General features: G+C 42.7%; 3 protein-coding genes across 3 annotated transcripts in view; all 3 read right to left on the bottom strand.

Moving 5' to 3' along the window:
* The window catches only part of LOC103567649 (zinc finger protein 709-like), a 216,618-nt gene extending 192,602 nt beyond the window's left edge, over positions 1 to 24,016 (bottom strand). Inside the window, exon 1 of the mRNA XM_070625417.1 lies at positions 23,930 to 24,016. Within this exon, the coding sequence (XP_070481518.1) occupies positions 23,930 to 23,932 (3 nt within the window). The 5' untranslated portion in view covers positions 23,933 to 24,016. The remainder of the gene's footprint in view (positions 1 to 23,929) is intronic.
* LOC103568045 (zinc finger protein 709-like) overlaps positions 1 to 25,499 on the bottom strand; it is a 156,857-nt gene that overhangs the window by 49,019 nt on the left and 82,339 nt on the right.
* Positions 1,420 to 24,281, bottom strand: LOC103568047 (zinc finger protein 709-like). Its single transcript, XM_070625462.1, has 4 exons — positions 24,138 to 24,281; positions 4,963 to 5,052; positions 4,669 to 4,729; positions 1,420 to 4,301 (listed from the first exon to the last, which is right to left on the bottom strand). Exon 4 carries the CDS (start codon positions 4,292 to 4,294, stop codon positions 3,260 to 3,262), a length of 1,035 nt encoding a protein of 344 aa, XP_070481563.1. The 5' UTR covers positions 4,295 to 4,301; positions 4,669 to 4,729; positions 4,963 to 5,052; positions 24,138 to 24,281; the 3' UTR covers positions 1,420 to 3,259.

Here is a 25,499-nt window from a genome sequence, read left to right as displayed (position 1 = left end):
AATATGTTGAAACTTTCCCCTTTCACCTTTTATATTCAATTAGGATATTGCTCAAAATAATATCCCTGCAGCTCACCTCAATTACTCCTGGGATGATCACCTCTAAACAACAATGACATCCTCACTCTCTCCTGCCCTCATAGACGAGATGTGTGCACACCTCCGCCTCCCTATTAGCTCAATGCTCTTTTCACTTTCCTTCAAAGCCCTTGTCTTCATGTCATAAACAAAGCCTTACTATTTGTAATCATCTCTCATTTCCCACAAATACATAAGCACCAGGACTGCAAGGACTTGTTTCTTTCAAGCACTATATCCACATCCTACCACGCCTTATTTCTGCTACACTGGGTACACTGACTCTAAAGCGCATGGCAGGTGAGGGATGTTGAAATATTAGCATCAGGAGCACAGTCTCTGAGAAAGAAAGGCTGGATTGGCACAGTGGTCCTGTCTCTCTCCCTTGCTAGGTTTGCATTATCTCACAATTTACCTAAACTCAAAGCCCTTGGTTGAGTCATACAGGAGATAGTAAATATATTATGTGGTGTACTAAGAAGTGAATTTATATAATTTCACTGAGATCCTTTATGGTCAACAGCGTCTAGTACACCATAGGAAATACATCAGTGTTTTGATGATAAGTAGGAAAGACAAAAGCTGTTCCAGAGGACCAGGAGCTGGCTGCATCCACTGCAAGGCCAAGTCTTATCCTGCTGAACAGAAAAATCTCAAAAACCTCCTTCAACAAGAGTACACAATTACCAGGACAAAACTAAAAGTGTTTTGTAATCGTGCCAGTAAAAATGGTAAAAGATAAAATTACAAATAATAAATAAGACTAAGTTTCCTGTCTTCTTACTAAAATGACTGACTGGAACTTCTTAGAAAATAACTTTTGCTCCACTGCATTGTTTTTGCCTTCTAGAAAAGAATGATTATATTTACCAAGGACAAAATTCTTACAAAAAATTAAGTTTACCTCCTCACAGCTTTCAATACAGAAAGTGACCTTCCTCCTTGAATAGCAATCAAATCAACAGCCACAGGCCAAAATCTTGTAAGCAGTCCTCTGAGCACCCTGTTACTGTTATTCCTCACCGTCCTCTATAGTCTGTGGTCATTCTTCCTCAAATTCATTACATCCCTCTCTTTCACTGCAGGTGAAATCCTACAGGTCACTGGCAAGAGGGCACTGAAAAACCATGATTTTTAAGTTTTGGGTTAAGAATAAATTAGGAATTAGTTTTAGGACAAAAATGGTAATTATAAAAGAATAAAAATTAAAACTTGCCTGAGGAAAAAATACCTGAATTTGAATGCACACGACAAAATTAACTCATAATGTACAATGATTAAATGAAGGAAATTGCAAGGTATATCTGAAAACCCATAATTAAAATGAATTTTAATACATTCTGAAGAAATAAAACCACAATAGTATTTATTAACATAGGATGGATTAGAAAACATTTGACAAAATATATCAATGAAACAACTACAGAGGTGTTCATTTCACAAGGAAACACACACAGTTTTAATGACATAGAATCAAACATTATTGAAAACATATTGAGGGAACATATTCAGCTAAAAGTAACAGGAAACACACAGAGTCCTCCTGACATGAGAAATGTGATTGTTCTCATGTAGAAGAACCGGGTCAAGGCAGCCACTGCACAGTGCAGCAGAGAAACAAACTCCTACATCCTTCTTTTTATGCCCCATTGTAGCAATGATGTCATGGTGAAACAGGAAAACACAATCACCAGCACTATTAACAGCATAAGGTGTTTCCTATACAAATTAGACTTCATACAGATATCATCTAGGAAAGAGAGAAATCAGAGAATACTCCCACCACAAAGGTCTGAATTAGTTTCCCGGTGGACACAAGAAGCCTTACAGAAAGACCCCAACTCTAATGGATCTTTGATGTGACCTTGTGAAATAGTGGAAAATATACCTCTAAGAAAATAGAAATCCAAACAGTTGGTGTTGGTTTTCAAGATACTCTTGCCTAGAAGAGCAAAGAATCGACAAAATGGGATTGAGGATGGTGTCCTTGAAGCTCCTATGCAACTGTCCCTCTTCTTGTATGGTGGCTCCAGAATCTGATTAAGGCCTCGTCTGCTTCTGCCTTCCAAATCTCATGCAAGTGACACTGTTGGTGAATTCTAACATGGAACCATAAAGGGGATGGATTCTTAAAGATCTGTTTCTGAATATTACCTGTATTGACATAACACAATACATGGTGATGTGTCCAGCTCTAGATTTTGTTGCCCTATCACAGGCCTCTACTTAATGCAAAGTCTATTCACCAAATACCAGTCAGAAGGAAGGACAAAGAGCAAAAGCCCAAAGAGGAAAATAAATTCACAGGAAAGTATACTTTTTGACAAACTTACCATAAAAAAATTTTATTACAACCGTTCAATAGTGTGGAAAATAAAAACAGGCTCCTATACCCACCACCCCATCAAAGGAGCTTTCTCTAAGAAAGGTACAAAATGTACAATCGATTAGGCATATCCAGGAACTAGAACACAAGGCCAATAAGAAAATGCCAACAAGTACAAGCTGTCATTTTTCAATGGTCTCTTAACAGAGAACAACTAAGACATTATAAAAAATTACAGAGAAAATATCATTAACTGATTTAAGGAAAAAGCACTACTGATTAATCTTACATAGTATTGATGAAGGATCACTTGCAGAACTCTCTCACCGCAATACTCATTTCTGAAAGCAATTAATAGAAACCCACAATCTAATTTTGCACTTTAAGAGGCTTGACAAACACAATATATTTACAGCTTTTATAACAACTCTTTCATGTTGAAAGTTTTCTAGAACATTTATACAAACTAACTTCCAACAAGTTTTTTCATATTACTTACATTTATATTTCTTTTTGGTGGGAGTTTCAAAGAGAAGGATGTAGGCCAACTGAAGTCTTTCCCACGCTGTTTACATTCAAGGGTTTTTATCAAGTGAGTCCTTTCATGCCTTCAGGAAGAACTGGGATGACAAAAGTCTCTCCTACATTCATTACATTTACATTCTTTTTCATCTACTATGCATTCGTGCATATCTTCAAAAGTTTGCATGAGAAATAAAGGCTTTACCACTTTCTTGACATTCATAGGCTTTCTCTCCAGTGTGACTTCTTCCACATCTTTGAAGTGAAATGAGAGACGTGAATACCTTACTGCAGTTTTTACATTCACGGGGTTTCTCTCCAGTGTGAATTCTTTCATACAATCAGATAACTGCAAGAAGTGAATGCTTTACTGCAGTTTTTACTGTATTCATAGGGTTTCTCTCTAGTATGAGTTCTTTCATGTTTTCGAAGGGAAGCAGAAAAAGTGAATGCTTTACTGCATTTTTTACATTCATACGGTTTCTCCCCAGTATGAATTCTTTCATGTAATCGAAGAGCACTAGGAGATGTGAAGGCCTTACTGCATTTTTTACATTCATAAATTTTCTCTCCAGAATGAGTTCTGTCATGTATTTGAAGAGCACGGGAAGAACTGAATGTTTTACTGCAGTTTTTACATTCATGGGGTTTCTCTCTAATGTGAGTGCTTTCATGTCTTTGAAACGCACTGGGAAATGTGAATGCTTTACTGCATTTTTTACATTCATAGGGTTTCTCCCCAGTATGAATTCTTTCATGTATCTGAAGAGAACTGGGATAACAGAATGCTTTACTGCATTTTTTACATTCATAGGGTCTCTCTCCAGTATGAATTCTTTCATGTCTTCGAAGAGAACTCAAAAAAATGAATTCTTTACTGCATTTTTTACATTCATAGGGTTTCTCTCCAGTATGAATAGTTTCATGACTTCGAAGAGAACTGGGAAAATGAAATGCTTTACCGCATTTTTTACATTCATAAGGTTTCTTTCCAGTGTGATTTCTTTCATGTACTTGAAGAGAACTGGAAGAAGTGAAGGCTTTATTGCATTTTTTACATTTATAGGGTTTCTCTCCAATATGTGTCCTTTCATGTCTTTGAAGAGCACTTGGAAAAGGGAAGGCTTTCCCACATTCCTTACATTTAAATGGCTTCTCTCTATATTTTTGATAGTCACATGGTTTGTGTTCAGTGTGACATCTAATGTGCATTTTAAAGGATGAATGATGCATGAAGACTTTTCCACATGCACTGCATCCCCATGGTTTAGCTCCTGTAGGTTTCTCGTTCAGATTGAGATTTGGAATAAGGCTAAAATTTTCTCCACACTGACTACCCTCTTCACTTTCACAGAGTCTCCCTACCATATGACCACTGTAAGAAATAAGAAGCACATTATTTATGATTTTGTATTTGTTATAGTTATTATGATTCATAAAAAACATTTAGGTTTTCTGTCTTGTCTCAATTCTATAATGAATGCTCTACAAGAGGCTTTCACCTTCATATGATCAAAACAGTGATATTCTTATATAGAGTTCATTAATCCTATTAACAAGTGAAATATTTTGCAATAACTGATCCTCTACATCACATTTCAGAATGTATATTTGATGACAATTTTCTAAGATTTGCTAAATTTGAAGCAAGGGTTATTCATTTTCTTTGTTTCTTTTTAAAATTTCATAACATACCAGAATTCTTACATCGCACACTGCCTCCTATTGTGAGTGTGACCCACCTCTGTTTTCTCTCCTGGTTTTTGTACTGAACTTCAATATTATGATCTTCCCATATTTTTCCTAAAATGCAGACCCAGAAAGATTATTCCAAAGTATTAGAAATTATAGAAAAAGTTTTAGATTTAAGTCCATGATGAGCTATGACCGTTTATTTACCAACACCCCCATTGCCACATTCTACATCTTGGAACAGTGTTGATGGGCAAGAAACACTTGTTCTCTAATTGATGGAGTGAAAGAATGTCCTCACTCTTACCTATAGAGGCCAGGTTCCTTAAGGTTTCCCGCATTACCTCTCTGTAGAGTTGTTTCTGTGAAGGATCCAGTAAAGCCCACTCCTCCAGGGTGAAGTTCACAGCCACGTCCTCAATGTCCACTGAGTCCTAAAACACCACAAATATGTGTAGAGCAGGATACATGAGCCTGACAGCACTGGGGATCTACATTCCATAAGGACAAAGATTATAAATGATTCCGTCATCTCCAAGCATTTACTCTATGTTGTGATCATCAAAAACTCATTTCCTATACACACTTCCTCACCAATTTAACAGCATTGTGAACACATGGAAATTATTTACACATTTTTAGTGTCATCATGTTACATCACATTTCTCTGCAATGGCAGGGTACAGAGGATATTAGGAAATGACAGAAATTTTAAGGAATTAAACAAGTATTATCACTTTAAGACTGACGATTCTATATAAAGAACTCTCACAACTCAACCACAAAACATCAAACAACCCAATCAAAAAATGGGCTGGAGACATGAACAGACATTTCTCCAAAGAAGATATACTGATGGCCAATAGGCACATGAAAAGATGCTCATCATCGCTGATCATCAGGGAAATGCAAATCAAAACTACACTAAGATATCACCTTACACCCGTTAGAATGACAAAAATATCTAAAACTAATAGCAACAAATGTTGGAGAGGTTGCAGAGAAAAAGGAACCCTCATACACTGCTGGTGGGAATGCAAACTGGTGCAGCCACTATGGAAAACAGTATGGAGATTCCTCAAAAAACTAAAAATAGAACCACCATACGATCCAGCCATCCCACTACTGGGTATTTATCCAAAGAGCCTGAAGTCAGCAATCCCAAAAGTCCTGTGCACCCCAATGTTTATTGCAGCACTGTTCACAACAGCCAAGACGTGGAAGCAACCTAAGTGCCCATGAACAGACGAATGGATAAAGGAGATGTGGTACATATATACAATGGAATACTACTCAGCTGCAAAACAGAACAAAATCATTCCATTTGCAATAACATGGATGGACCTTGAGAGAATTATGTTAAGTGAAATAAGCCAGCGAGAGAAAGATAATCTGTGTATGACTCCACTCATATGAGGAATTTAAAACTATGGACCAAGAACAGTTTAGTGGATACCAGGGGAAAGGTGGGGTGGGGGGTGGGCACAAAGGGTGAAGTGGTGCACCTACAACATGACTGACAAACATTAATGTACAATTGAAATTTCACAAGATTGTAACCTATCAATAACTCAATAAAAAAAAATAATAAAAAAAACACCATTCAGAATATTAAAAAAAAAAAAAAAAAGACTGACGATTCTTTGTGAGAAAAATTCTTTCATCTCCTTCCTTATTATCCACCAGTTACAGCACTCCATGAGGCAGAGGGTCAAATCTGCATGAGGTTTCAATGGATAAAAACATAGTGAAGAACTGGAAACTTTTTTTCTACTCCCATCACCAAAAAGAGAGTCTAGGGGACCTGTAGAAATCAAACCTTTAATGAAGGCCAGCTGGCCACATTGTCCTAAAGTACTACAGGCCATCATTACAAGGATCAGATGCAGCTGGCTGAATGTAAATATTCCTATGGGGAAGCATCACTTTTAACACATAATATTTATCACAGACCCAGTTCTTTCTTTCTTTCTCTGTATGATTTGGTGGGACCAGAAAGTTATTTGGAACTTAGAGCTCAGACAAAGGAAGGAGGTGTGACAACTGAGACCATAAAACTGCTATACTCACGTGCCTCAAGGCTACTTCCTGCCAATTTTTAGAACACATAGTGAGACAAGAATGTGCGAGAACAGCTCTTTCCAGTCAAACACAAGCACTCTGCCAGGCTTGAGGGACAGGTTAAGAGCTACACATTGCAAGGGAGTTCACTGAAGTCCACAATGGTTTGATAGTCAATTTGCCAATGATTATAGAATATCTGAAGGATTTAACAGTACTTTTCCTCCAAAGAACATAAAATGTCAATTCTTCAACTTCAATAGGAAGTGTTTCCCATCCAGCCACTATAGATGATGCCCTGCCAACTTCCGATCCTGCACTTAAGGAACTTAGAAGCTGGAGAAAGCGTTCCTGCCCCGCCCCGTCCCGCGCCACCCCACCCCATCTCAGCTGAAGGCAGAGGGCTCAGGATACACAGCTCTCAATCCTCACCCAGTGGCGATCGGCTGTAACTGCAAGTGAATAATACCAGAATGAGAAAGACCCAACCTTCCAACACCAGACACTACATCAAATCTCCAGACCACAGAGAATACAATAAGCACCCAGAACTCAGTCCTGAGGACATAGAAATATGTAAGCTAAATGACAATGAATTCAAAATAGCCATCATCAAAAAACTCCACGAGGTAAAAGAATGCAGAGAAACAATTCAACGAGTTCAGGAGCTACTTCACAAAAGAGATTGAAAGTATAAAGAAGAATCAGAAATATTAGAGACAAAAGACACAATGGAAGAGATAAAACAAAATACAATTCCCTGAATGCTCGAATGGACATCACAGAGGAGCGAATCAGCATAATCAGCATAATTAAAATGCTCCAGACAGAGGAAGAGAGACAACTAAAACTAAGAAGAAATGAAGAAAGTCTCTGAGAAATATCTGACTCAATGAGGAAATGCAAAATAAGAATTATAGGTATCCAAGAAAGCGAAGAGAAGGAGAATGGAGCAGAAAGCTTGTTAAAGAAATAATAGTAGAGAACTCCCCAAATCTAGGGAAAGATAGGGAAATATGTGTGGAAGAAGCTTCCAGACCTCTTAGACTTGTCAATGTAAAAAGACCTACTGCAAGGCATATAGTGGTAAAACTGGCAAAAATGAAGGACAAAGAAAGAATACTCAGGGCAGAAAGGCAGAAGGAACCCGTATCAGGCTTTCAGCAGATTTCTCTACAGAAACCCTACAAGCTAGGAGAGATTGGAACGACATATTCAAAACTTTAAAGGATAAAAATCTTCAGCCAGAATAATCTATCCAGCAAAAATATCCTTCAGATATGGGGGAGAAATTAAATCTTGCCCAAACAAAAGCTAAGGGACTTTGTAGCCACGAGACCTCCCCTCCCCACCCCAAGAAATCCTGAAGAGGGCCCTCGTACTTGAAAAAATAAAAAAAGGGAGAAAGGGGCCACAAAACACAGAGTAAGGAGATAGTTACAATCAGAATAGGATAGCAAATATTCAACTATAGCATTAGGCTTACGGGAAGGAAAACACCAAAAACAAAGACAATCTTGTCACTTTAACCACAAACTCACAACACAAGTTGGAATATGATATGAGAAAAATAACTTAGGAGGGGAAAAGGAAAGGGACTGAATCAGTTTAGACTAAGGAAATAAGAGGCCATCAGAAAATGGACTATGATATACACGAGATTCTGAACACAAACTTCAAGGTGGCCACTAAACTAAAAAGCAGAACAGAGACACAAAAAATAAAGAAAGAGAAAACAAAGAAACACGTCATACAAAACTACATAATTCAATGGGTACAACAAAACAGGACGAGAAACAAAGGAAATGCAGGAAAACTGGAAAACAAGTGATATAATGACAGCATGAAGCCCTCATACATCAATAATCACCTTTAATGTAAAGGGATTGAATTCTCCAATAAAAAAGACAGGGAGTGTCGAGATGGATTAAAGAGCAAGATCCAACAATTTGCTGCCTTCAGGAAATAAAAAAAAAGGCAGGGCCAGACCCGTGGCTGAGCGGTTAAGTTCGTGTGCTCCGCTGTAGTGGCCCAGGGTTTTGCCAGTTCGGATCCTGGGCGTGGACATGGCACTGCTCATTAAACCATGCTGAGGTGGCGTCCCACATGCCACAACTAGAAGGACCCACAATTAAAAATACACAACTATGTACCGGGGGGCTTTGGGGAGAAAAAGGAAAAATAAAATCTTCAAAAAAAGGGCAACATCTTACTAAGATTTTTTGTGTCATGAGAGCTTGGCTTGGTAATCTTCAGGTTGCGGCCCCAACACAAGGCTGGATAGAAGAGTGAGTTGCACCCCATGTGCAGCTAGATCAGGCTGGACAGAAACGTGGGTGATGCTCCATTTACAGCTAAGGGTCCCACCAAACTGCTGTCAGCTCTCAGGGAAATAAGAATGGTTATTACAAGGAATGTTCCAATTAGAGAAGATCATTTAAGAAATGCACCTAAAAATAAAATCTTCAAAGTTACAAACATTGATTATTGAAAGTTTCATTGCAAAAACTTAATGAAAAATTAAAGATATAAGATATACCTAAAACAAGGCTACATGACAATAAACAAAAGTTCTGACAGACACCCCCATATCTACATTCAAAGGAAGGCCTCCACATAGGCCCTTCCAAATGGTGAGGGGACTCTGAGGGATTTTCTAGTAAATTACTACACTATTCCGTTAAACAGCCAATAGAAACTATAATTACAATTATTGAAAAACTTTGGCAAATTCTGGTAAATAGGAGCTATGCTGTCTAAACTCCACTTAGAGCCTGCAGATGGAATCCTGGGAGCAATGGCAAAAGCCAGTATGGGGTGAGAATTCTTACCGGACCCTGATTTCCTGGATCACTGTCTGTAGGGCCCAGTCAAGAGAGAGGAAAAAAAATTTTAACACAGTCCCTTCCTTTCAAAACCCAAACCAATTGGTTTTTGATCCTTTCTCTCCCAAAGACAGCTACTGCCTTTTTTCTTTTTTTAAGGTATGCTTTTTTTGGTGAGGAAGATCTGCCCTGAGCTAACATCTGCTGCCAATCCTCCTCTTTTTGCTGAGGAAGACTGGCCCTGAGCTAACATCTGCTGCCAATCCTCCTCTTTTTGCTGAGGAAGACTGGCCCTGAGCTAACACTCGTGCCCATCTTCCTCTACTTTATATGTGGGATGCCTACCACAGCATGGCCTGCCAAGCGGTGCCATGTCTGCGCCTGGGATCCAAACCGGCGAACCCCGGGCCACCGAAAGGGGACGTGCGAACTTAACCACTGTGCCACTGGGCGAGCCCCCGAAAGATTTTTATTACTTACATTTCCCAAGATAAGGGGGCACCCCATGCAAGGTAGGCTCACAGGGGCTGCATCAGGGCTGCTCAGGAGGCAGAATCAGGAGGGGGACACAAATCTAGGCCACAGCCTTCATTTGGGTCCACAGGAAATGTGAGTCAGGGCAGAGAGAGCAGCTCAGGACTGGCTGCTTTGAACAGTTCCAGCAGCCTTTGGGGCCTAAGGACAGTCCTCAGTCATCTGGTTCCTGGCCCTGGGTGGGTTTAGGGCAGGGAATACTGTCTGGCATGTGAGAGGCAGATAAGGAGGTCTGTAGGGACAGGGCACTGGATAGGGCGGGATGCACATGAGAGGCCTGCTCCGGACAAGCTGTCCACCGCCAACGTGGAATGAGGTGCCCCTGGGAGGGGCAGGGTCTCCCTATGTCTGAGAGGACCCCCAAGATGTCAAAACATCTTAAAAGACACAAAATAAAGCACATGATAATACAATCAGAAAGAAGACAAAGATTTGTCTGCTCACATCAGTTCAATTCAACATGGTGAGGGAGATGCTACCAGGGCAGTCAGGCACCAAATGACATAACAGCATTCCAGATTTTAAGGACATACACACACAGTCCCCAGACAGACAGATAAAATCACACAGGCTTTATTACTGGACACACGTTTACACACCCACACACAGACACCCAAAGTCACACAGGCTCAGAGATAATGGCCCAGAGACACACAGCTCAGGCCCTGAAGAGGGAGAGTCAGGGCCCACGATGGCTGCAGTGATCACCGTGTTCCAGCCCCTCACGCTGCTATGATCACTTCCAGAAATGTGCCCCCCACACATGTCCCTTCCTCACTTTGCTTTCCCATTGGAAGCTCAGTGCGGACAACAAAGCTCTGTGCATCCTCGCCCAGCCACCGAGTCATCGACTGCAGTCTCTGTGGTCTGGGATCCATCACCCCTGAGCTCTCACCTGTGCACAGACCTCGCGTGGGTCAGCCCCACAGGCCACCCTCACCAGGGCCTTGATCACTGGCCCACCCTGCAACACTAGCTGATGGGGATGGAGGCCGTGGACCTCTGCCCCCAGGTCTCCAACCACAGAGACATCACCTTGGGGACCCAGGAAAGCACTGGAAGTTGTTGCAAGGACATTTGGGACGTGGCTTGGCTCATTCTGCCTCTTCCTGTCAGAAACAGTGGGTTCACCTCCAACAAACAGGGCTGTGCACTCCAGGAAAGGTGGAAACCCCTGCCATTTCTGCCACTTCCTTTTGTGTGGTGCCCATTGCATTCTGGGAGCCATGTGAAGGGAGGGGGCCCCAGGACTGCAGAGGGTCTGGCTGAGACCACCATTTCCCACAGGTGTTGGGACTGGAACTCTGCAGGGTGAGTCCTGTTCCAGAAAAAGTAAGCACAGGCCTTGGTGGGTGGGCTCCAAACTCATTCTGGAGGCGGGTTCTAAGGTGAGGGAACTGGGCATGGTCTGCACAGGAGCCACTGAAACCACAGGGTGGAATGTGCCAGAGATCTCAGGGAGAGTGATTTAGGTACAGTCAGGCACCTGAGGGACTCCCAGAGCTAGGACAAGGCAGACCTTGTCTTTTTGACATTATTGGTGATTTTGAGACTACTGTGAAACTGTGCTTGTTGGTGCAGAGGTGATGTTAATGTGACAGTGGGGAGTACTGTGTTACAGGGGCCTGTGCCTCATGACATGAATTCTGGGTTCTGCCATTGCCTCACCTCACAGTCACCTGGGGCTGCAAATGTGAAAATACAGGAATCTCACTTAAAATGGGGCCAGGAAGACCTGAAGGGGGAACTCTTACACACTACTACTGACCATACCTTACAGATCCCAAAAAGGAAAAAGTGTACCTCCCATTCCCCAACAGGAAGATGCTTACTTTACAGACCCCAGGAGGGCAAGAATTTCTCCTTGCCCAGCAACAGCCCAGCCAATGAGAAACCACCACACTCAGCCACTGTCACCATATTGAACTCTCAATCTCCTTCCATGGACTTCTGTTCCAAACAGCCCCTCCCAGCAACCTCCTGTCCTCTATAAAAACAAGCCCATCTGTTCTGTTCTCCCTACCCGCCGATGATTCACCACAGTTTGCATATCCTGAATCATACTTCCTCTGCTATTCCTGAATAAACCCATTTTACTGGTAATATAAGTGGCTCTTTTGATTTTAAGTTCAACACAACAGAAAATCTGCACAGAGTGGGACAGGTGTTGCATCCAAATATTTTTCCCAGCAAGGAGGCAGAGTAGGCTTGAAATGGGAAACTTAAGGACTGGAAACAGCCACAAGACCTGCTCTGGGAAGACATGATGTTGGTGCCCAAGGATTAGATTAGGATATGCCCAGGCAGATCCCACTGCAGAGATGTCTTAGATGCCTTGTTATGTTTCAGACCATGGCATTCCCAGGACATGACCCAGGAAACCTGGTGTCAAGGATGGAGGCCGAGAGCCCTGTCACTTTCTCACCAGTTATGTGAATAACACGAGGGTAGGTGTAGCCCTAGAGGACGTTTTCTAATTCAGACTGGGTACCAGGAAAAGTCTATCACGGCCTATGTCCTTCATTCTCCTTCTTCTTTATCCTAATAAGGAACCCAAGGTGGTGGAAGGAAGTGTTGCACACGTAGCAATCAAAGTTCAGGAGAATTCCACATTCTCCTAGCATGTGAAAACATTTTTATTGTTTTCTCTCAGTTGTTTTTTGTATATACCCATACTATTTTAAGAGGTGTTATAAGTTTTCATAAATGTGTAGTTACACCACCATCAAGATGGAGAACACTCCATCACCCTAAAGGAACTGTCCCATGGTGCCCATTAGTACTGAACCCTCCCACCCTTAAGAACTGATGTGTTTAGGTTCCTGTACCTTTGCCTTTTCCAGAGTGTGATATAAATGGAACACCATGTTGTCTTATGAGTTCTTTTGGGAACTTTGATAGAACATTTGTAAGAGTGCATGATTATACAAACCTTGCAACATTCTTGTGAGTTTAAAATTTTTGACATTGCCCACTATGTCTTCAACACTAAGAGATTCCACTGTTATGAGCTCTGTGAAATGGGTAAAACCCTGCGCTTAACTTTCTTTACTTGTATTATGGGAGGAAGGATGGGGACAAGGGAGCAAATGATACACTAATAATAACAGAATCACATAATTTCTACACTGCTAAGAAAAGACAAGTTAGCACCGAAAAAAGGGAACAAGCTTGGATTTCCACGTTGTTTAATGAAACAAAAGCTGTTTCAAGTTTTACCCCGTCTTCCATAACACCTCCTGGAAATGTAAACATATGGGAATGATCCCTGAAAACATTAAAAATGGGCTTTGGTGGCTTTGTGAATTACTGAAGCAAAAACCTCCTAGCTACTCCTCTTACAAAAAGGCATAGAAAATGTCCCAGTTTGAGGATGTCCATTTTATCTCCTTTGCCACCACATAGGATATTACTCAAAATGATAGTGTGCCTCTGTCTATAGCTCACCTTAATCATTCCTTGGATTATTACCCTCTAAAGATTCATAGCTCTTTTTAATGTTTTAACCAGGAAATCACATTGAACTTGCACAGATATCATTCTACTCATAGGAAAACAAAGGATGGGCTACAGCTGTGCAGATGACCTGAACCCTTCCTCAAACTGGGAGAAAATTGAGGATTTCATGGGGTACAAATTGTGTCATTCAGTCTGAAGAGCAGCAAAATGATATGCTGAATCAGAAGGCAATTTCAAATCCTTTCAACTGAAGTTAAACTGAAACAGAGATACCACAAACACCCATGGCCCAAAGCAATGGAAGTCTCAAGTTCTGGATAATCGTGTATCTGGATCGTGCTCAAATAGCCCATGCAGTAAAACATTTAACCATGGCTAAAATGAAGATGAACTCTGTCTCTGCCTTATCTTTATGGGGAACCATTGCAGTTAACCCCAAGAAGGTAGGAATTTTGGTATTGCTGCCCATTGTTTACATCCACACCTGAGCAGTTTCTCAGTGTTTAAAATATATTATAAGGTGGGAAAACAATGATCAATGTTGACATCCTCAGTTGCTGAGGTGCCTGCCTACCATGGAGAAGTTATGCATCCATCAGTGGATGAATGGACACAAAATTGGTATATATAAATATACCAACAATGGAGTATTATTCAGCCATAAAAAACGAATTCCTACCATTTCTGAAAACACAGATGAAACCTGAAGGCATTATGCTAAGTAAAATAAGTTAGAGAAAGACAAATACTTTATGATCTCACTTACGTGTGGAATTGAAATAAAACACAAACAAATCAAACTCATACAAAAGAGATTAGTCTGTTGATTACCAGAGGTGGGAGTGGGGAGGCAATTGGAGGAAGGTGATCAAAAGGTACAAACTTCCAGTTATAAGATAAATAACTACTATGGAGGTAATGTACGACATGAGTATAGCTAACACTGCTGTGTGATATATAGGAAAGCTGTTAAGACAGTAAATCCCATGAGTTTTCATCACAAAGAGATTATTCTTTTCTTCTTTCCTCTCTTTTTATTCTGTCTATATGAGAAGATGGACGTTAGCTGACCTACTGTGGTAAGCATTTCACCATATGTGTAAATCAAACCATCATGTTGGACACCTTAAATTTACACAGTCGTGTACGTCAATTTTTTCCTCAATAAAACTGGGGTAAAAAAGGAGTCAGAGACTTCTGGTCCTGGTCTGTCATACAAGGAGCTCAGAAGCTGGATTCCAGTCCTCAGAAGGAAAAAGCCAAGATACCTGCTCTTCCATCAGAGAATTGAGGTCACAGGGTAAACCATTGTCTCCACAATTAAGAGAAAATGTAGGCATTGAAAAATAAACCCCAAATATTCTGTTCTTAACAAGGCATGACCTACAAGTAATCTATTTCACAAGAGCATAACTGACTGGGATTTTCCAGAGCCTACCTGACCTGGGGGGAGGGAAAGAGCCAACTTGAGTCTCTTCTAGTCTTCTCTGCTCTCAAAGGTGGGGTACATGTGAGGATGATAGTATTTTTTTCCCCTCCTGACACAAAATATTTGGCACCTGTCCCAATGCCACTTCTCCAGCTCTACATCACCAAAGAGGTGTCCAACAGGTCAATTCAATCCTAACACTAACCACCCAGAGTTCACATCAGGCTCCACAGGATAAGAGGTCAGTCCCACAGACTGCCCTTCTTTAGATGCCAACCACAAATGGGGTGCCCAGGCTGCCAGCATTTCTACTCAGCTGTCAACAAATTTGTAGATTCCCTCCACACTTTATTACATTTGGTAATTTACTGAAATGATTCTGAGATCTCAGCAAACTGCTTTAATTACTATTATTGGTTTACTATAAAGGATACAACTCAGGAACACACAAAAGGCAGACATGTATAGGGCAAAGTAGGGCAGTGGTATGGGTGAGGGGGGTGGAGGGGGCTGCAGAGATTCCACATCCTCTCTGACACTCCACCCTCCCAGCACCTGTGTGTGTTCACCAACCCAGAAACCCTCTGAATTCTGTCTGTAAGGGTTCCGATGGAGGTTTCATTACATGAGCACAACTTATTAAATCATTGGCCATTGGTATTAACTCAGTCTCCAGCCCCTCTCCTCTCCACAGGGGCTGGGAGCTGGGGCTGAAATTCCAAGCCTCTAATCAAGGCTTGGTGTTTCCAGTGTCCAACCCCCATCCTGAAGCCATCTAATAGCTGTTCAAGAGTTGCCTCATTAAAACAAAAAATCTATCACCCTTATCGCTCAAGTAATTCCAAGGGCTTCAAGAGGTTTTTCTAGGAACAACAGACAAAGATCCAATACCTTTCTTATTGTACCACAGAAGTTCAAGCCCAGATACACAGGCTCACTAAAACATTGAGACCCAATCACCGGACTGGAGAATGCTTCCCCTCTGCCCACACCTCCCTCTACATCAACGGGGCTCTTGTTTAATGTTAGTGGACTACACTGAAGGAACTAGATGCTTTCCAGTAACATCAGGAGGAAGGCAAGGACGTCCCCTCCCACCACTCCTAGTCAACCTTGTACTAGAATTATTAGAATTGCTATAAAATTAGCTAAGGCTAATGCAATTAAACATGAAAAGTAAATAAAAGGTATATAAATTGGGAGGCAGGAAATCAAACTATCCTTGTGGCACAAGGTTGTCTATGGAGAAAATCTCAAAGAATCCCCAATAACAGAGAAATCCCTTGAACTAAGAAGAGTGTAGAGGAAGGATGAAAGATAAAATGCTAATATACAAGTCAATTGTTTTCTATAGACCTACAGATATAGTGAACTCATCTTTGACAGAGGACCTAAAACAAATCAATGGGAAAACATCTTTTCAACAAATACTGCCAGAAAATCTGGCCATCCACTGGCCAAAAAATAAAAAAGAATCAAGACACGACTAGATAAATTTCACCAAAATTAATTAGAATTTAATTATAGACCTTAGTATTAATGTAAAACCAGAATAGACCTAAAATATAACATAGTTGAAAACCTATGCGGTCTTTGTTTTGTTGTTAATTCTTAGATACAACACCAAAAGCAAAATCCAAGATAGAAAAAAATAAGATTGATTTCATTAAAACGAAAAACCTCTGCTCAGTGACACACAATGTTACGAGATGAAAACAAGTCATAGACTGGCAGATAATCTTTGGAAATCACTTATCTGATAAAGAACTGGTAACCAAAACAATCCAAAGAACTCCTAAAACTCAACAAAAAGAAGACAATCAACCCAGTTAAAAATGGGCAAAAGATCTGAACACACACCTCAGCAATGATATACAGATGGTAAATAAGCACATGAAAATGCTCAAAGTCATGCATCACTAGCAAATTACAAATAAAAGAAGAATGAGATATCACCAGACACTTATGATAATGGCTGGAATTAAAAACACTGAGAACAGTGAAAGGTGGTGAAGATGGAGAGCACTAGGAACCCTCACTCACCGCTGGTGGGAATGGAAAACGTTATGCCTACTCTGGAAAAAAGGCAGTTTCTGATAACGAAGCCTACTCTTACCCTACGATATAGCCATCACGTTCTTTGAACTTACCCAAATGAGCTGAAAACAGATGTTCACAAAAAACCCTGCACATGAATGTTGACAGGAGCTTTACGCATTATTGTCAAGACCTAGATGTAACCAAGAATAATTTCAATAGGTGAAAGGATAAACAATCACAGGGACATCCATAGGGTAAAACATTCTTCAGTAAGGAATAGAAACCACCTTATCAAGCCAAAGATGGGAAAACTTCAAAATAATATTCTAAGTGAAAGAAGCCAATATGACAAGGCTACACACTGTAGGATTCCAAGCATGTGACACTTGAGAAAAAATCAAAGATAAGACATTGAAAGGTGACTGGTTGCCAGGGATTCAGGGGTGGGAGGAGTGAACAGGGGAGCACAGGAGATTTTTAGGACAGTACACATATTCCATATGATACAGAAATGATGGAGACATGCCATTTGACATTAGCCAAAGCCCAGGGATTGCATAACACAGTTAACACTAATGTAAACTATGAGCTTTTGTGCATCAAACTGGCCCTTCAAATGGACCACAGTGATACAAGATATAAAATACAGGGCAAACTGTGTGGAGTCAGAGTGGTTATGTGGGAAATCTCTGTACTTTACAGTCAACTTTTAGGTAAACCTACAACTGATGCTAAAAAAAAGGAAAGTCTACTAGGAAAACAGGTAAAGAAGGCACATTAATATTCACGACTGATGACAGAAACAGACCATCTTTCATTCCATTAATGTGAACTTATTTCAACAAGCCATTAAGTTGCTCTGAGGCATGTGCCCTGAGACTTAAAAGAGAGGAGAAAGGTCTATTTTTTACATTGGTAAGAGCCCAGCACTGTATGTTCTGAGAAGTGAAATGAGTGCCTTCATTACTGTCAGTACTGTCTGGAACTCCCATGCGGATAAAGTGTCCTCGTGGGGCTTTGCATGTGGGCTTTGTACGCATAGAGACAAGTGTTACTTTGATTTCTATTGTAGGTAACTGTGAGCCAAGATTCCCAGAGTTTCTTTTTACCAAAAAGGGGCAACTCTCAGGGAATCACTCATAGTCTGCAATGTCTGCAGGTAGAGCCAATGATTGGTTGAGCTAAGACGACTGCTTGATGTAAGGTCAGTGTGACGACCCTTGGTGCAGTCCTTCATCAGGGATGTCACAATTAAGACATGAAAAGCAACAACTCTGCCTGAGCTCCATCATGGACAAATGTGGTGCTATTGGGCCAAAAGTTTATGACATCCTGTTGCTTTCCACTCAGTGAATTCTAAGGAGGTCACCAGGGAGCTTCGGACTCTGGGAAAGGCGACCACCTTCAATACCATGGTAGCTGGTAGGAGACTGAGGACAGGGAAGACCACCCCCTCCTGCAGGCAGGATATCCCAGAGGGCCCACGTTTGCCTCCATCATGTCTCCAGGGGGTCTCAGTAGCCATGCTGAGCTCTCTGAATGCTGTTCCCAGGTCACAAGTCAAAATGGACTGCTGGATAGATGGTTCCATGCTCAGGGCCATCTACTGGCAGGATAGCCTTATGTCACTGTAGCTCTAATGGCATATATTGTGGGGTCTAGGCCTAGTTCTTGCATCAGAAGCTATGGGCAACTTACGGCCATGATGGGTATCCCAGAAGGCATGACAGAAGGTCAGAGGCCTCTGTAGTGAAGAAGTCTCTGAGGGCACTAACAGGAGTGTTGGTTGTGTGACAATTTGAAGACAGTCTCCAGACTTTTGTGGTAGGGGGTGCCATTCTAGGTGGCAAATTTGCAAGGAACAGCACAAATACGCTCAAATAAAATTTGTATACAGGAAATACGTTACCTCTGGAACAACAAAAGAACCTAGTAGATGTTGTGGATGCTAAGGGAAATAACAGCTATTTCTTCATGGTCTCAGAGAAGAAGCAGGGCTCAGATATCAAATAATTTCCAGAAATTTAACAAAGTTGTCAGGGCCTCACATCATATGAGTGGCAATGTCCCATCCACTTTTTGCAATCTCCTTTTTTTCACATTTGTATGTTCTGAATGTCTTCAGAGGAGATGTCATTAATGTAACGTCATACCTGTGTTCTTGCAGAAACCAGGATGCAGTTCAGACCCCACCTGCAGTGGCTGTGGGAGAGCACAGCTGTGGAAGATCCATGAGGACAACCCAGTAAAGGGGCATCATGTCTCTTCAGAGGGGAAGGCCAAGTGCAGCTGAGAGGCTGTGGACACAGGACTGGACAGAACAGACTCAGCCAAACCTGTGAGAGCAGGGTATTGATCAATTGCTGGTTGGCTGTGGTCAGTAATTTCCATACTGTGGGGACTGGGTACAGAGGTCTGTGTGGTACAACCACTGCCTCAAGTTGGTAAACCACTCTGAGGTGTCATCCATTCTCTCCAGGTTTAAAAACAGGACAAATTTGGCTGTTAAAAGAAGCACTGAGAATAATCACCCCTTCATTAAGTAGGTTTTCTATACAATTTTCAATCCTTCAAGACCCTGTACAATTTACTTTGGGCCATATTAACTGCTTGATTTGGGAGGGAATATCGTTGGGGTCCCAATCTGTTAAGCCAATTTCTAAGTGACAAAAGCTTCACTTAATTTTAATTCCTGCTCATTGGCTCAGAGCTTCCCAGCTCACTTTGGGATATTTTAGGACAACTGGTGTTATAACCATAGAGAATTTAGTCAAAACCATCGTTCTGATGGCTAAAAATGAAACATTTGTTCTGTCCTCTCTATTACATTCATTAACACCGCTAAGATTATCAGGGGCACCTTCCTTAAACTTAGAGGGATCCCCAGGTATAACTCTAATTTGACACCTAGTGTTGATTAACTACTTGAAGTTTTCTGAATTCGTGCATTACATCAGAGAGCAAAAGTAATTCAGACCCTGTGTTGTAGAGGCCCAAAAGTCAAGCAGTTTACCTTTATCTGTTTTGTTATGTAAATTTATTCAATACATTCTAGACGTTCAGTTGAGACAAGTTATGGACCTTTGTTTCAGTATTGTTTCCTTCCTTCTGATCTTTCCTCTATCATTTTCTTCCTCATGGGATACACTTCAGGGAAGGGGATTCCTCTCTACCCTGGTATTTATAAACTTTTTTCCTTAAAACAGTGCCTTCAGGGCTAGGAGCCTACCCATGACACTGTTCACTTTATAGGGTTTCAACCCGGGGCTTAAGTCAGGTTTGAATTTATACACTGTGCCACAGGGGTGCCATAGGTATTGTCCCCTACAATCCTGAAGGTCAGGATCTTCATGGCAGTACAGCCGGGGGCAGCAGAAGTACTGAAGGGTCATGCAAAGCCCTCTGCTATTAGGAGTGTGGACCCAGCCCACCACCTACATGTTGTCTTATCTTTCTTTGTAAATGAATGCTCTTTCAGCAGTGGCCCTTTGACGGACCCACCTCTTGCAAACGTATCATCCCTGCCTACCACCCTCATCCCTGGAGTATGTCAGGCCAACACGGCTTCTGTCACAGCTTCACTCTAACACACAGATAAATCCCACCAGAAACACTGACCCAAGACTCATTTAAGGAGGTCCCAATCCCACAGTCCTGCTCCCAAATGCCTACAAATCTTCAAATTGCTAGTGCTGGTCAGCTGCCCCTAGAACTGAGGCTTGGTGGGTCAACAATGCAACACGGGGCAGCACAGCTCACAGCATGGGCTTCACAGCAAGCAGCCACCCACAGTGCATGCCGCCACCAGGCAGCAGAGCAGGGGAGCAAGTCAGAGCAAGAGAAGACAGACCCACAGGTAGGGGTCACGTCTGGACATCCTGCTCAGGGCGCCAACTGTTATGGCCAACTGTAGAAGGGTGATTACTTAGTTGAGACTGATGCTAGGGTGGCACAAACACACATAGGGTAGGACTCACACAACAGAGGTCTGAGGGGAGGGCAGGGCCGGCCTCTCAAGCAGCTCTGACAGGGCTCAGAAAGCAAGGAATGGAGCCTGGCCTGGGGCTTCACTGGGCCTGGGGGTGGGGCCGGGGCAAGAGCTCTGCACACAGGCAGGGGCTGGTGTGGGAATCTCCTGCCTGCTCGAGAGGAGAGAACTCCCAGGCTTCCTCCTCAGCTTGTCCAGGTTGGGACACAAGGGGAAGAGGGTGGGTGGGGCTTAAGCTGTGAGTCATCACCCAAAATGTGGAGTCTGACTGCTCATTACAAGGACAAAGTGGGCAAGAAAAATATGCATTCTCAACTGATTTATATAAAGAAACACTAACAGGGGCTCAAAAATGATCAAAACTGTGTATCTGGATGTTACTGATTACCAGTGCAGGAGGGGACCAGGATATGTTGGCAGTGAGCCTTCTCAAGTTAGACTTTGCTGCCTTACAGATTGATTTTTAAGACAGAGACATTTATATTCTGTAATTTTAACTCTTGTACATAGGAAACTATTCTGGGATTTAACTCTTTGAAACACTAACAGTTACGGGAGTGTAAACCATACAAAATAAAATTTTTCAAATCTCTTTCTAACTAAAAGGACACGCGGCATCCCAGTTTATCCTTCCCCTATAGCTCACAGTGGGGTATTTTCAGGAATAAGTGGCATATTATTTATTACAATGCACTCAGGGTTTGAGTTTAAATCCTTAACTGTATTGGATTTTCAAAGACATACAGAAGCTTTCAGAAGTTTTCCTCACAATGATTGAAATAGAATTTAATTGCTTTAGCCTTTTAAATTAATATGTTCTCTAGAGATATGCACAAAAGAAAACCAATCAAAAAATGAAAAAATTTTCCTGCTTTCCTCACATCCCATCTCTCTATCAACTTACAGTCTCAGGGCCCAAGTGCTAAGGGAAACTAGAGCCAAAGGGCTGCACTAGTCCATTGATGAAGGAATCTAAAGGGAAGAAACACAAACACTGGAATCAGCTTGGATGAGCAGCCTGTTTCCCACAGAACAGAAGGAAAGCCACAGTCAGAAGGTCCCATGTTCCTGACTCTCCTGATGGAGATAGAGCCCGGGAGGGGGTCAGTCCCTGGAGAAGGAGGGGAGGGCACCTGAGCAGCCACAGGAAGGAGCTCTGGGAGTCCCACACACCCTCCTCTCCCCAGGGAACAGTGCACATGCTCCCTCTCTCAGGCTCCCTTCTCACAGTGAGGAAACTCTCAGCCGGATTCAGTTTAAGGTTCTGACCCAAATGGACCCCCAGGTTAATGGGCCCTAACCCAGGACACAGAACTATGACTTTCAAAGTTGAGTTACACTGTGAACAAGTTACACTCTGAGTGCACCTTCACTGTGGATGCAAAACTCCAACTTACACCTAGAAAGAGGGCCACGGAATCCACAGCTACAACCTCAGAAAGGGCGTCACTCCCCAACCCATGAGCACGTGCACCCCCAGCTTTCCAGGGCTCTGCAGCTCCTCTCAGGACAAAGGCTCCTTCCATGGGGGTGTGAGCAGTAGGAGACCTGCAGGGGGAGGCTCCCCAGGAAGAACAACTGGGCTCTCAAGTCCTTCCCTCTGCAGGCCCAAGGGGGCCTCAGCTTAGACTCTCTGCCCTCAGTACTCCAGCCCCACTGGAGTTTTTTTGGACCAGCAATGATGTTTTAAATGACACAAACCCAGTGTATGAACAATCCAGCTAAAACACTCAAGCTAGTCTTTATGTGGAAACGAGGGAAAAAAATTGCATGGAACTTTGCCAGTTCAACTAGAAACCCCACATGAATGTATGGCATTCTGGAAAGGAAAATATGTTAATATAACCTATTTCCATGACAAGTAATTTTTTTATAAACTGTTAATCATACTTGAGGACTTCAGGTCCAGAAATTCATTTAAACTCACCCAAAATGAAAGAACAGACCTCAGAATATGAGTACACACAATGGGAGAGAAAAAAAGGGAAAGAATTTCATCCATGCGATGTAAAACTGGAATACTTTATTTTTTTTTTTTTTTTGAAATTCACCTCTTTCTTGTCTCTGGAAATATTTTATATTGTATTTCAAGTCATATTGAATAAATAAATTTTTATTCATTGAAAAACTGAGACTAAAATAAAGTGAACAAATCTTTTATAGGTGACAATTCAGGTAAGGACAGTGCTGACAGGACAGACCATCCTGGAAACATCCACCCAAAGCACATTCCATGGGGTGTCTCTGCCAAGGAAAGACCCTGGGGGAGAGGCACGAGGATTTCATAGAACGTAGTCCCAGGAGGTTATAATTTACCCCTGCAAATTATCCACACACACAAAATAAATCTCTTAAAAACAGCCATTCTTTTACTGTGAGAAAATGATAAACAATTAAAATATTGGATCTGCTTCAAATTCACCAAGAACAAACAGTTGATAACAATGCTGTGAATCGGACGCACGAAGTTGGCATTTGTGAATGAAGGAGAGACTGGACATTTACGCATTTGTTGCCAGCCCTGGAAAGACCTAGACTCGGGGACAGGGTTGTAGATTTGAGAACCTGTTCCACCAATGTACGGAAAATTCAGAGGCAAATGGGTGCCCTCCAGGGAGACAGGAAGCACTGGCAACCCCACAGACCGCAGCCCCTCCGCGCAGGGACCCCGCAGACCGAGGCCCGACTGTCCTGCGGGCCCTCCGGCGGGCCCCGCACCGTCTGGGACACGCAGGGCTGCGAGCGCACAGCTGCCCAGAGACGCTCCGGCCCAAGTCGCCGCGTGCAGGGACCACAGGTCGCCCGGGGCCCGGCTGCCGGCCTCGCCCCCACGCTGCGGCCGGAGGGGCCTGAGAGCCGAGAGGCGCCACCGCGGACTCGGGGCCGCAGACCCCGGAGGGGACCGCTGGAGGCCGGGCCCGCCCCGCCGCTTCCCACCAGCCCCTCCTCCCGCGTCCTCACCCAGGGCCACTCACCATTTCCAGGGCTCCTGGGTCCCCTGAGTCCTTCCTACGACCCCCACGGCCACTGCACGTCACAGGGTGACAGGGGCTGTGGCAGAGCTACCAGGGAACGTTAGGAGCAAGTGGCAACCGACCCCGAGCAGGGCAGGAGCGAGAAGGGGAGGCCACGTTGGGCCAGACACTCTTCCCCCAAATCCTGACTCCGGGCCCCAAATCTCACCATTTCTAGATTTCTTGGGTCCGCTGGCGACGTTCCTGTGACTCCCGAGCTCGGTACAGGTGACAGCTCACAGAACAGGCGGCAGAGCCACGTGAAGCCTGTAACGGCTGGCAAACGCCGCCCCAGCGCGGCTAGAGCAGCAGCAACTTCCGGGGGTTGGGGCGCTTCGCCCCACCCACCTGCCCAGGAGCCGCCTCTGATTGGACAGTTCGCAAGAAACGCCCCCTTCGCCTGACTGACAGCCCCTGAGTTTAAGTGTCTGAGCAGAATGCCAGTCAGAACTCCTCCTCAGCAGGGATGTGTACATTGAAAGGTAGTGCTGGGAGGAGACTTCCGGAACTGTGATCCTTCTTTACACACGCAAACTGAAACTCACCTCACCATATGCAATAATTAGTCTCTATCCATTTGGATCTTTGTTGACAACGTGAGTCTGAGATAGTTTTGCCAGATAGGTACACAGGCACAGATACTCTGACTAGGAAAGAGTCAAAGAAGGAGATACTGAGGATCTGATAAAAACTAACACTATCTGTTGAGTGTTTGCAGAGGTAAAGTTACCAGAATAGCCTAACCACGGAAGGTTCCTGCAAGCAGCCTGGCTTGAAGCCAGTTCTATCTGCCTCAAGCCATTAAGTGAACTAAAGTGAATGGTGCCTCTTAAAATCTCATTAATATTTTAAATTCTCCTCTTCTGGGAGGGACCAAGCAGTCAATTCTAGATCATGTGATGTATGTAGTAGCATGTGTACATGCTACCCGTGAGCCTTAAAGGAACATGACTGGCAGGCAATAAACCATTATCTCCCACTTGTTCCTTAACTACATACTCATGAATTGTACTATGATCTAACAATTAAAGGACTTCCGCCCACACACACACCCCAAACCCTTGTTTGAGGAGACATTGCTTTGGAAGATATCCCTGGTGTTCTCCATTGCTTGTGCAGCTGATAAACCTTTCTTCACCTATTCTGCCTTGGTTGTGCTTTTTGGCTCCACAATCACCGACGTAAACCTATTGAGTTCAGTTACCACATCAGGGATGCTTTAGGTGGGCAATCTTCCAACAGTTCAATCAGATTCAGCACAAGAGTGTTGGGAACAAAAACAAGCCATCATTTCAGAAGAAAAGTGACTTCTGAGTATTCAGACTGCTTAATTTTAGAAAATGTTTTTGACGTGAAAATATTTGTATCCCATGGAAAATACAAGCACGGACTCTCTCTCACTGGTGGTGAAATCACTGTCTGTGGTCATGACCCACACAGATGACCCTTACTTGTTGTTACACTATTTAATCCAACTGTAATGAGACTTATCAGAAAACTGATTTCATCTAAATAATCATCTCACTGATTG

Source organism: Equus przewalskii, chromosome 6 (assembly GCF_037783145.1).
Source record: "Equus przewalskii isolate Varuska chromosome 6, EquPr2, whole genome shotgun sequence".
Lineage (NCBI taxonomy): Eukaryota > Metazoa > Chordata > Mammalia > Perissodactyla > Equidae > Equus > Equus przewalskii.
This window is presented reverse-complemented; position numbering and strand designations above follow the sequence as displayed.

Coding starts and splice junctions, on each gene's coding strand:
- LOC103568047 (XM_070625462.1), bottom strand. CDS start 4,294: ATGGTAGGGAGACTCTGTGAAAGTGAAGAGGGTAGTCAGTGTGGAGAA.